General features: G+C 35.8%; 1 protein-coding gene across 5 annotated transcripts in view; it reads right to left on the bottom strand.

The window, feature by feature from the left end:
• The window catches only part of LOC107653473 (choline transporter-like protein 2), a 23,262-nt gene that overhangs the window by 6,207 nt on the left and 4,009 nt on the right, over positions 1-13,046 (bottom strand). For 2 of the 5 annotated variants that reach the window (XR_001630226.1, XM_016440193.1), the window contains exons 1-18: positions 12,156-12,247; positions 9,210-9,258; positions 8,339-8,412; positions 7,215-7,293; positions 6,169-6,253; positions 5,414-5,524; positions 5,252-5,312; positions 5,015-5,135; positions 4,794-4,877; positions 3,351-3,463; positions 3,137-3,268; positions 2,640-2,739; positions 2,387-2,479; positions 1,722-1,806; positions 1,298-1,560; positions 1,105-1,199; positions 573-676; positions 351-424 (exon numbers count right to left, since the gene is read on the bottom strand). Coding sequence is in view for 4 of the 5 variants with exons in the window: in XM_016440193.1 (XP_016295679.1) it covers positions 351-424; positions 573-676; positions 1,105-1,199; positions 1,298-1,560; positions 1,722-1,806; positions 2,387-2,479; positions 2,640-2,739; positions 3,137-3,268; positions 3,351-3,463; positions 4,794-4,877; positions 5,015-5,135; positions 5,252-5,312; positions 5,414-5,524; positions 6,169-6,253; positions 7,215-7,293; positions 8,339-8,412; positions 9,210-9,258; positions 12,156-12,189 (1,757 nt within the window). In the remaining variant the exon portion in view is untranslated. Of the gene's footprint in view, positions 1-350; positions 425-572; positions 677-1,104; positions 1,200-1,297; positions 1,561-1,721; positions 1,807-2,386; positions 2,480-2,639; positions 2,740-3,136; positions 3,269-3,350; positions 3,464-4,793; positions 4,878-5,014; positions 5,136-5,251; positions 5,313-5,413; positions 5,525-6,168; positions 6,254-7,214; positions 7,294-8,338; positions 8,413-9,209; positions 9,259-12,155; positions 12,249-13,046 lie in introns of those variants that run through there. The other 3 variants (XM_016440192.1, XM_016440194.1, XM_016440191.1) reach the window with 2 other exon arrangements.

Below are 13,046 nucleotides of genomic sequence, written 5' to 3'. Positions count from 1 at the left end.
ATCCACACCACTCCAGTCCATCAGTTAACATCTTGTGAAGCAAAACATTGCATGTCAAGTGAAATATGCACAGATCAAGCACAATTTAAAAGTGAAAACAGTTCTAAACAAATATATCGGTTGACGTTGATGGGAGAGGATAACAGGATGGACTTTTTTCCACTATAAAAAAGCTTTATTATGGATTATAGACTGGTATTTTGGCCAACGGTTTAAACGTTTTGATGGATTTTTTGTTACAAACACACAGCTTTTCACCTCATAACATGTTAACTGATGGACTGGAGTCATGTTGGATTACTTGTGGATTATTGTGATGTTTTTATCAGCTGCTTTAAGATGACACCTACCTAATTACATTTCTCATGAGGAGGAAGAAGGCATCACGTGCTGATCGGCAGAAGTTTTTACCATATATGGCCACCTGTGGCAGAAAAGACACTTAAGATTGCCTGTTCTGATGAAGAAACAAACTCATCTACATCTTGGATGGCCTGAGGGTGAGTAAATATTTAGCAAATTTTCATTTTTTGGTGAACTATTCCTTTAAGTTGTAAAGAGAGAACACGCACCATAATGTAGGCGTTCCTGTTCATGAACTTGATGAACTTCTCCAGGCACCAGAAGCAGCATTTCAAACAGCACAACAAGAACTTGGCAAATTTATTCTCTGCTCCTGCGGGATCAAAAGACAGCAAAAGAGTTCACACACAAGTTCACAAACAGATTATTGTGAAGAGTGTGGGATATGGCAGCGGATAATAGTAGGGGCATCATCTCAAAACTGCATGGTCTCTAATCACCCTAAATATAATAAAGACCAGCTGAAATGTATATTAACCAGCTTATTACATGACTACTTATAAATAAAAGGACATGAATTATTTATCTGCGTTGACGCTATTTTATTATGTGAGAAGAAATAGGCTGCAGAGTAATCCGAGAGACATGAAACTAGCATAACTGTGTAGAAAAACAGTCACTTATATGCTTTAACAGTCATTGTATGTGCACATATTTCATAATATATTGCAATGATTATCCAATTAGATCAATTTTCCCAGTGGGTCGAATAATAACTGACTGTAAATGTTTTTCTCTTACCCTTGAGTTTGTGGTCAATATACTCCAGCAGAACCCTTATAATCTGGACGATGGCAAGGATGAGAGAACCAAACGCCAGAGAGCCTGTGTGATATCTGTGTGTGTACAAAATGCATTAAATATATCAACTAAATCGTCCTTAAGACCCTTTGCTAACATGCATAATTGCATATATCTTTATCTAAAGCCAGACCTGAGGGATCTGCCCAGAGAGGCACACAGCGGGAAAGCGGGCATGTCATTGGGTTTATTAGGAGCCCAGTAGTAGGATGCAAACGCTCCTGCCAGAGTCATCTGACCCAGAGCAGTGACAAAGTTTGCACACCAGAAGAACAGGAAGACATTGTAGAATTGAAGGAAGATCAGGTATTTGTGATATGGCGTTTCCCCACCATAGAAAGCAAACAGGCACTCAGAACGCGGACAGTCTCTCTTCATATTAGAAAGAGTGAAGTTCTGGAAAAATCAGAGAAATGAGAAACAGGGATCATTCACTTTGGTACTGTACTACATATTCACAGTAAAAAAAAATGTGTATAATGTGTCTAATGTTATGTAATGTATAATGTGTATAATACGCAGTGTAATATTTTGACACTATGATTATGCATGAATACCTCAGGGATGCAGGTTTCCCTTGCATGTGGACAAACGGTCTCATTGAAAACCTTATAAACAGGTTCACTGGATGTAGAGAGGAAACTGAGCAGAGTGATTAAGGACTAGTACTGGTGTGATCGTGACAAATATATTAAACACTTTTTATACACAATACTGTATTTAGAGAACCGTTTGAGATATTAGATTGCCATATACATCTATTAGGGCTGAGTTGCTGGGAATTATAGCATTCCATATAGCTAAAAAAATTATGCTAATATTATATGTAAATGTATGTCTCCACCGACAGTCATTCAAAAGTATCTGTGTATTCAGATTTAATATTTTATTTATTTATCTACATTTTTTTTATTTTGTAGTTTAAAATTATATATTAATTTAATTTAATTCAGTTTTAGTAGATGTATTGACTGACAATCATTCAAAAGTATCTGCGTATTCATATTTATATCAATGTATACATTTTTTTTTTTTTTAATCTTTTTCTGGAGGCTCCTAAAATCATATATTGGTGAGTGACTCAGGAGGTGATCTTTTGCCCTTTGACCTTCCATTAGAGCGATTTTAATTAAGATTAAGTGAGTTACTGTAAGATGTAGATTCCTGTATAAAAGTGCCAACACTGATTAATGTTTCCACTTGAGTCTTGAGTCAAGGATACACTGCAGTGACGCCCCAGTACGCGATGACTATGGTCAGGAGGAAGAAGGTAAAAATTGGGTAGAACAGCGAAGACATCACATAACCGACGGCCCTGAAAAAGGACAAAGAAAACAGCACTGAGGATAAACAAGACTTGTAGGTAAAATATCTTTAAACTTTAATAGTAGGCAGAATGCCCATAACAAGATGATGTTATTATTATTGTGGAATGTCTTTACTAATGTTTCATATAGATTCCCAAAAACACAAACCTGCTGGCCTCCTTCATGAGTTCAACAGCGATCCGAATTCGGTTTCTGAGAAAGATGAGGACAATGATGATGATGACTTCCAAAATAGCCAAGATGATGACTGCAGAGAGGAACAGGAGTTACTTTCACATTTAAAACTGCTAAATCTACAGGCCCACAACAAAACTACTTGACTTTTCTTAGAGGAGTTGTGAGAGAAAGAAAGACTAGCCACAGCAAAATAGTAATAAACTGACAACTAAATTGTCTACATAAGTTTGCCCATGCAGCCATTATGCTAAGGGTGTTGTAGATTACTTTTAGTGTGTTGCTATGCATTTGCTAGCGTGTTCAAGATGGCTGCTTCTTGGCCCTAGTTAAAAGACAATATTATGATAATGGCTCGGGTTCCTCCTTCAGTTTTGTGGTACGAATTACAGGCTGTAATTCAATATTTAAGGTCTTTTTGACAGTTTCTAACCCCAAATATGAGCAATAGTAACAGCATGGCTACTCACTGAAGGCCAGCCAGGTCTGTCTGATGTGCAGGTACACAGAGAAATCAGGCTGGAAGCCCAGCTGCTGTAGCGTGATATTAGCACCAGGTGTGTCCTTCAGATTGACATACTTTATGCTGCAGTGAACAATACCTGTGTAAGGAACAAATGATTGCGAGTTTAACAGATATACTGGACTAGATGAATGTATTGAAGAATATAATCCATGCCATACCATAGGCAAAGACAGCGATGACCATGACGATCATGACCCAGACCATGATTCCAGCCAGATAACGCAGAAGAACGATGAAGATCAGACTCACCACCACAGCAATCAGCAAACAACTGCATGAAGAAACAGATTAATGTCTGTTTCACACCGCAGGCTTGAGCTTCAAATCAGCTTTGAGTCAGCGTAACTCCATTGTCACTGCAGCTGCAGACTCACGAGAGTATTCCCACTGTGTGTACTGCGTCACAGCAGCGGCTCCAAAGCTACTGTACATATTTCTTTACCAAGACAACTATAAATTTGGTTTTAGAAGTTGGTCAGTTATAAACTTGAAAGTTTGGGGATTCACATGTAAATGGTAAACGAAAACAGCTCCGATCATGTCGTTTCAGTCATGCTTCGATATAGAGCGTGCGTTTTTTTTATATAAAACACCATACTTTAACCCAAACTGAATAATTAAAAACAATGGGTTTAAATGGGTAAATCTTCTATACATATTTTTTTATTCTTAATTGTCTTTTCTGACATACTCCAATTCTTGTTAAAACCCACTAGACATGCTTATTCTGTGCATTTTTAGCACTTTTTGTGTGAAATCATATTCATTTTGTCCATCAAAAGTGTGCTGCCACTTAATTGAGCGTGAGCGGTGCACCAAAAATAGACTCGGCGCCAAAACCATCGCTGCTTATGCGACGCTCATGCGCTGCCCCTGCTCCAGGTGTGAATGCACTACTTTGTCAACATGCACGCTGAAAAAAAATGTGCTGCTCGCGCATGCGGTGTGAAACCTGCCTAACACTTGGTCACAGCAGGAAAGACACATCCAAACCAGTGTTATTACTGTTGACTAAAACTATTAAAAACATTCTTTACAAAACATTCATTGAAATAAAATAACTGTTAACCGACAAACAGGATTTAATTTTTATTTTATTTTTTTACATAAAACTGATTATATATATTTAACATGTACACACAATTTTTTTATTATTAAAAAAAACTTGTAGTTATATTATACAAGTAACCACTTTAAGTAATAAACTATACTGAACTAATATCAAATTTATATCATAAAAATTATATCAGGTTTATATCATATTTCTAATTTTCATTTAGTTTAAGTTGAAATTCTAAAATTAAAACTGAGAATGCCTAAATTAAAATTGAAATAATAATAATTATTATTATTATTATTATTATTATCATCATCAACTAAACAGAAATATATAAAAAGTTCAAACTAAAACAAGACAAAAATACACAACAAAATTACTAAAACTTATAAAAACTAAAATATGAAATAAATCATATGAATCAAAAATATTAATTATATTAAAATAACACTGATCCAAACATTACCACTAAATATTTTTATTGAAAGATAGGATATATATATTCACTAATATAAAAAATACTTTAAAAAAAACAACAACTTACATTAGGATCCAGTACCAAGACTTTGTGTAATCCTCAAAGATCTTCATTGCAACTTGACGACCCTCCATGACTATTGTTGCGTTCCTTTGATTGTCAAAACAAATATGAATTAATAATAAATAGCCCCTTCAATTGCACTGCAATTGCAGCAGTGCATATAAATGAGTAATTTCCTTGCATATGCATGTTTGAGTATTTGAGTAGTATAAATATGTGTTTACTTCATTCCAGCCACCAGGTCTTTTGCATCTCTTATTTTGTCTCCATCATTAAATGTTTCTTGATCGCCCACTGTGATGACTTCACCCTTTTTGCCCAGAGATGGAAAACATCGCTGCAAAACTGAGAGAGAGAGAGAGAGAGAGAGAGAGAAAATAGGATTAAGAAACAGAATCATGAAAAATTAGTAATAATGTCCCTTACAGTAAATATTGCATTAATAAAAACAAAAGCTTTACATGGTTTGCTGGAAATCAGATATGCAGGGCACAGTTTTTCTTGCAAAATTTGCGGCACTGACTTTAAAGGGAGACAGAATTGATCGGTTATTAGACATTTGCAAAAAAATTAACTGAAAATTTAACCAACAGCCAAAAAAGATTTGTTAAAAACTAACTTACCTTCGTCCCTGGGTCTGCTCTGCAATAGCTTTTGTAATATTCCCAGTCTTGTGTTTTTCCAACGGCGGTTACCAGAGTCATAGTGCGATCAGGACATTTTTCTACACACACCTCCACACAGAAAGAAAACAAACTTCAAGATATAACAGGTTTGACTCTCAAAAACAAAACAAAGCAAAAGTCTATAATATATAAGCTTATTTTTGCATGCACTTATTTACTGAAACATGAGACATCAATGCTAAAAGAAAGCAAGACTTCATAATGGATTACTAACTAGCATACTGCACATACAGTGCCAATTATTTTAAAATAGTATGTGAAACAATCAGTAGTATGTAACAACTCAAAACGTTGCATCATTAATTTGACAAATGCTGTCCATTTATCACCAAGAAAATAGTTATATATATATATATATACTTTTAATCCAGTGTTGTAAAAAAGTCACTTTTGGCAGTCGGAATCAATACATAAATACATAATGCATAAAAACATTGATTGCCTTATAAGCCGTTTTGAATGAATGTGTCTGCTAAAGAAATCATGTAAATAAATACAAATGTTAATGAAAGATAAGTTGAGCACATTGCATTGTGGGATACGTTATTCCCCACAGTGCACTCGGGTTGTATACTGCGCATGCAAGCACATAATAGTAGAGAAACTTCATATACTATGAACAGAATTCTGCTATATGAGTAGTATAGTAGTATGCTAATCCACAGACAGAAACAGGTGGACAGGACGCAAACCTGAGGTGTGGGACACTGGAACTCTAAGAGGACCATGGGACTGGCACACTTCATCATGTTAAAGTAGAACAACAAGGGCTGCTTCCTGTTTCACACATCATAAAAACAGATTCTCAATTCATTGAGGCTTATACTTATTCATTTCAATTCAAATATTCACAGATTCATCAAGCATTCCTAGAAGTCCTCGCAACAATTGTCATTATCATTATTGTTTAGGTTTTTTTTAAACTGTCCATCTTCCGATTTTTTGAAGTTAAACTCAGAAAGACATATCATGTCATATCATAAGGTTGATAGGAATAACGTAAAATATGGTATTTTAATTAACATGGTATACTGCGCATTTGTGGTCTGCTCTCCTGATTTAATTTACTATACATGTCCTGTGAATAATTCACTGGAATGCACTATGAACCTCTCGTTTTTCTCCCCAAATCCTCACATCTCTTTCCAGGTTTGTTTTCACATGGACGCTTTAAATGAAATTGTCTCCCCTTTTCACTTCTATTTCCTATTAACAGTGATTACTTGAATGTTTCTAATGCAGGTAAATAAAATGTTTGTTATCGGTCAAAATGACAGAAATCACTTTGAAATATTATCACTCATTGTTCTAGTTAATGAGCATTTTCGATTAATGCAAAGTATATTACATAACACAGACATATTACTACAGTGATATTTAACACGTCTTCTTTCGGGTCTGGGTAATATGTTAATGCTTTTACACTTTTAAAATTCCTTTTAATGTTTCGATGGTTGAAGGGTGAGTAGATGATGTCAGCTCATTGTACCTGGTTTTGCATTCATAAAGCGAACCTTTCACTGATTATTTACACAGTGTAACAAAAGTTACTCCCATAATTCACTCAAAGCATCATGGGGCGTAGGAAAAGGGTGGGATACTCACATGATTTACAAATGATTTATCAATAGTTACAAAGAATCAGTTCAAAAGACTTCGATTCAGCTATATGATGTCACTAATGATGTCAGAGTAGAGTAACAAATGTCATAATAATCCTAGATTCGGTGCAACTTACTCCAGTTTTCCCTGGCCGCAGTACAGTCCCATGCTGTCTGTGGGATAGATTACCTTCCTCGGGTCACCGTGAGTCCAGGCTGACGGATGAAAACAGAAATGATCAGTATTTGATACACACACAGATCAGGACTTCTTGAACCTCTTCAAAAACAGATTTGAATGTCCTTTTTATGAAGCCATTACATTTCCAAAACCATGTCATCATCTCAAAAATGGTTTAGGACAAATATATGTAGGTAAATACTTAAGAGGCTTTCACACTAGCACTTTTGGTGTGCAACCGGGTTCGATTGACATCAGAGTTCAGTTCGTTTGGACGATGTGAATGCTGTTTTCTGAACTCGGGTGTGAACTCCAGCACAGTTCGCTTCTGATATAAATGCAATCGTCCTAAATCACGGCAGTGAACCGCTATCAATGTATGAATTGGTCATCAAACTGTGTATTTATGTGTTTACTAGCAGAGATTTTATTTCTCATTTTTTGCTCGCAGAAATCGACTCCCGCATTCTTTTGAACCTTTGCATTACAGTCTTGACAAATAGACAAATCAATCAAAATTGTCAAAAGCTGAAGTTTCAACAATAAAGCGAGCAAGCATCCATTCATTTTGCCATCTTCTGCATAGCCGTTACCTAGTAACAGGGGTAAACAGCTGCCACTCTGATGACGCAAACATACCGTGGTTCGGAACCAATAAAACACATTATGAACACAAACTAAGAAGGGGGGAGCAATTGAACTCGGCTTCAGACCAGGCAATCGAACCAAGTGTGAAAGCACCCTTACAGAAAAACATATTTTTACTGCGTTTTAGTGGTTACACTCAACATTTTGAATATATTTGGTTGTTTTGTTTAAATGATGCTTCTTCTGAAAAAAAAATCACCTTTTTAAAGTCATGTCATAGAGCAAATACAGATTATGAAATACTTTGAATCTCAGCAAAATACTGAAATCTCATTTTTTAAGCTATATTGCCCAGCACTAGCAAACACACACACACAGCCATGCGCTCTTCATCACTCACAGACCAATAAACAACACAACCACGTAAAAATGTAAAGGGTCATCTTTACACAGTACCAAATCCATCTTTTACACTACTGCAGACTGACTTACCCAGTATTCCCACTGCAACGTAGCCCACTATGGCCACGATGAAGAAGATACAGCAAACAATGTCTGTGCATCCTCTGTGGAGCAGAGAGAAACAGTCTGTTGCAACATATTTTATGCTATAAAGGGGTCATGAAATGCATCTTCAGATTTTTATGTTATGTTCTTAAGGTTAGTTTATAAAGTTTGTCAAGTTTTTAGCACCCAAAAAGGTCTAATATTTGTAAAAATGACCATTTTCCATCCTCATTTTCACTCTCTGTGAAAAACAGAGAAGTGAAAGGGGGGTTACTTCTTGAAGAAATGGAAGTAAATTCCCACTGCTGTGATTGGACTTTATTGCACCATATCCACACCTTCTTATACAGGATATGTTGTGTGTTTTGATACTCGAGATGGCAAGCGCTGTGATACAGCCGTATATTTTTGAGCCTGACATATGTCACAGTTCCCCCGATTTCAATTCCATGCATTTCAGAAGGGTAGAAAAAAAAAAGTCACATTTCAAACTGGGGATATAGTTTTGAGTTCTGAAACTTGCAGTGCATTTATTTATTTATTTTTCTGTAGAGTAACCTCTTTATGCGTGTAAATATCAAGAAATTTCATTAAATAAATCTGCTGTATGGCGTCAGACTTAATGCATGGACCACTGTTACAACACTTTAATGGTGCTCTCTTTCTTTTTTTTTTTGGAGCTTGACAGTGCCTACTAGTAACTTTTTGCACAGAAAACAAGAGCATTATGAAATTGAATCAAATAACCTAAAGTCATACAGGTTTGAAATGACATGAGAGTGAGTAACTGATGCAAGAATTTTCTTTTTTTTTTTGTGAACGATTGCTTATGTTCTGAAATCAGCTTGTTTCTTACCTGTTTTGGATGGGCCCTTTGAAGTCTGGGTCAAATTTTTTGGGCTCTCCTGTGAGAACAACAGGGGAAAACGAAATTAAATACCATTGAACTAAAACAGTCAATAAAGAAAACCACTCACAAACATGTTTCGGACAGTGTTTACCCAATAAGCACAACATAGGTGTTTGCATAACAGTTTCTCCAGCACAGTGAGTGAGCAAGAGCTTCTGCAACATAGTAAACGACCACCTAAGACACCCTAGTACCACTACCAACCACACAAAACACCTTAGCAATGTGTAGCAGCGTTCTTAAAACCACTCAGAACAACCCTTGTCTTTTGATAGTGACTTTTGCACAGGCAAACACCACTCACATTTCTGTCAGAAAATGACAACTCTAGCTTTTTCCATGCAATACATGCATGCTTTTAATTACTGTACATTTGTTGCTGCTTGTCAGTTAACATCTAGTGCCAGGGGGTTGCTTTTAAAATAAGTCTGTCACATGTATGAAACGTTGTGCTACACAGCAAGTGGCCAAACTGCCCCGTTAAGTCAATTTAGCTCAAATAATTAGTCAGCTGGAAGTATTTGAATCCTTATGCCATGCTTAAAAATGTCTGAATGCCACTGCATTAGAAAAGAATATGTCAATCCAAATGGCATGTATTAAAAAAAGACTGCTCAAGCACATTTTATGCAAATATTTCACAAAAACATCTATTAGGTTTTAAATGTAAAACCAAGAGATATGCCGTTCAAAACAAAGAGAAAAAGTATTTGGGCCCAATCTGGTTTTCCAAACCACTTTGAAACCAGTTGCAGTTCATTTAGTGCAAAAAAAAAAAAAGAGCGAGAGAGAGGTTTGTCATTCTAGGAATTGAGCTTAGATGCTACAATGATATTTTTAAGTCTCATATAATGCCATTCAGACATTTTTAAGCATGTCCACTTTTTGGGGCCACTGAACTTCAATCACATAAACTGAAATAAATTAAGAACAAATGTGCAAATGCTCTTATTTGCCAACCACAGAGCTGTCTTGTGGAGAAAACTGGTAGATATTTCCGTCGAGTTTGTGAAAATGTCTTGTACTGGAACAGAAAATCTGCTCCATTTATGTCTCAAACACTAGCGAAAAGCATGCATAATAACTTACCCAAATGCATTTGATTGAACAACACTTAATGCAACAAGTAATCAACATAAAATTATTTATACATTACTTATACAGAGATTTACAAATGAGGAACATCACAAGCCATTTGTTATAATTTGCCAACAACACTCAGGTAAGATTAACTAAAAAAAAAAAAAAAGATTCAAGCTGCAGTCCGTAACTTTTTTTGGTTAAAAATGATCCAAAATCAATATTTGAGCAAGTACATAACCAGTCAGTGTTCAAAACTATCGCCTTACTTTAGCAAGATTCACAACAGTTTAATAAAAATTTGAACGGTTTGATGTGATATGAGCTAACCGATCTTTAGATGTAATCACCATTAGTAGCGAGATTTATGGTAATGCTTTTTTCCTCAGTTGGTCAGAACAAACGTGGCAGACTTGTTACTTACTTGTTCAGATGGCAATATACGGTGAAAATTCTTATTTGGGTCATAATCCAAGACGTGAAGTACAGTAAATATCCACACCGGTGCGGTGACTGACTGTCACACATACTCTTCAGAACATTAGATTCATCCGCGCTGGAGCTGTGCCAACGCACAACCCACGCAAGCTAGATAATTCCGCACACAGCTGCAATTCCAAGTTTTCAAACAGAGATGGCGACAAAGAGGCAAAATTTACAGACTGCAGCTTTAAGATTAAAAAAAATAAATCATGACCGTTTATTAATTTATTAATTTGTATCTATTTTAAAATACTCTTTTTTTTTTTAATTATTCAAATTGCTTAGAATCAGCATAAATTTGTTCATGAAAACAATTAAATTAAAGGTATGAACCTGGTGAAAATATGGCTAGTTTTATACACACACATATACATACATATATGCATACATATATAATTGTGTATTTAAAATACATCCAGTTTATTAGCACTATTATAAAAATCTAGCCAGTTTTATGCACGACTGAAAATATGGATCACGTTAAGATTATCCATTTGTTTGTTAAAACCGTGTAATCCTACTGGATGGAAATTTTATATGCATTTCAAATACATAATCTTAATTAATAGAATGCAATATCAAGTTATAAGTAATATCAAAGCGAGATGCATAATTTTTTTTTTTTAAATAATAGTAAATATTGGTTTATGGTTGTAAGGTTTGTAAGGTAATAGTAAGTAAGGTTTATGGTTGTGGATTAGTTAAGTGCTTAAAACCTTAATTACTAAAAAACTGCAAAGTTGTTGCTATTCAGCTTTATAAGTTAGTTTGGCCTCATCATTACAATGATTTCTTTCGTCCAAAACTGAAAACTGATGCCGTGGATTGCTAAGATGTAGGGAAACCCCCACCACTTAATGGGAAGATACTGATATGAGAATTCCTACAGTGGCGTGTGACTGTAAACATCCACACCCACTGAGACAGACATTCAATGACTGAGAGTTTTAGTTCCCGGGCAGACCAGGGTATTGTGAAGATGGACAAAGGCCTAGTAAGACTCTAATGCAGTGTTAACACACTTCTATGGAATGAATGCAAATTAATAAAAGCCAACAGTAGTGCCATTAGAGCTGCTTCAGGAGACTAAAACGCCCCTAAAACACAGCCGCTGAAATATCTGGACACTGAAATGTCTGGACATGAAACCAGGCTGACTGCACAGAAATACTCCCAACTATCTCATTACTCATACAAGAGAACATATATACAGCACAACTTTACTTGTGGTAAGCTGTTCAATGTGAGCTTCAAATGGCTTGCCCTGAAACCAAAACCATGAAAACACGTGCACACTTTTAAAGACGAGATACCATCAAGCGACTTTACCGTTCTTTTTGTAAGCACCTTCCTCCACAGGCATCTTTATGTTCAACGGCTCTATCTGATGATCTGATAATCCTTCCTCACTGTTAGGCTGGAAAATGGTCTTTCTGCCCACTATCTGACCTTTACTTCCTGATTTCAAGCAGGAAAACAACCTGCCACTGTTAAAAACTGGTTCAGCCAGTCTAGAACAGGTTCAAGCTGAACTAAACACACATTTTCAAGCAAGAAAATATTGGATTTCCCTCATTTGATCTTTATAAACTTGGCTCTGTGTCCTTTCTAAACTGTTTTTCTCATCCTTTTGTCTCTGCAGGATTAAATGGAGCTGTTTTGTGTCTCTAGGGACCCGAGTTGGGAGTGACGGCAATGACACTCATTCAACTACATTCATTTTGCTATTTTGTTGCAAAGCAACTTTGCAACAAAATAGTCTAAGAGTAAGTGTCTCTTGAACCTTCCTTAACTGCATTAGCAGCATGACTGAAATGATTTGAACAGATTAGGGCTGCACAATTAATCTAAGACAGCTGACTCCACTGTGATGTGACCCTGTCTCTCTCTCGCACACGCGCACACACGCGCACACGCGCACACACGCGCGCACGTAACACTCCAAAGAGAAAGGAAAACTTGAAATCGCATCATATGACCCATTTAAGATATGTTTTTTCTTTCTACATGTTATCTTAAGGGTTTTTCCATTTTTTTAGTATAACATTATAATATTCATCATTCATATTTTTACTTTTTTTATAATTTAAAGAAGAAACCAATCCGATGTATAGTTGACATTTGAGGGCTTAATGCTATAGAAAAGCAATAAAAGTTTTTCTCTTGGAGTGTATTCAGCTTGTTTATTTTCATATAAAAATATGGCATGCAGTTGCATCA

Source organism: Sinocyclocheilus anshuiensis, unplaced genomic scaffold (genome assembly GCF_001515605.1).
Source record: "Sinocyclocheilus anshuiensis isolate Anshui unplaced genomic scaffold, SAMN03320099.WGS_v1.1 scaffold383, whole genome shotgun sequence".
NCBI lineage: Eukaryota > Metazoa > Chordata > Actinopteri > Cypriniformes > Cyprinidae > Sinocyclocheilus > Sinocyclocheilus anshuiensis.
Note: the sequence above shows the minus strand (reverse complement) of the source record. Positions and strands in the feature narration are given on the sequence as shown.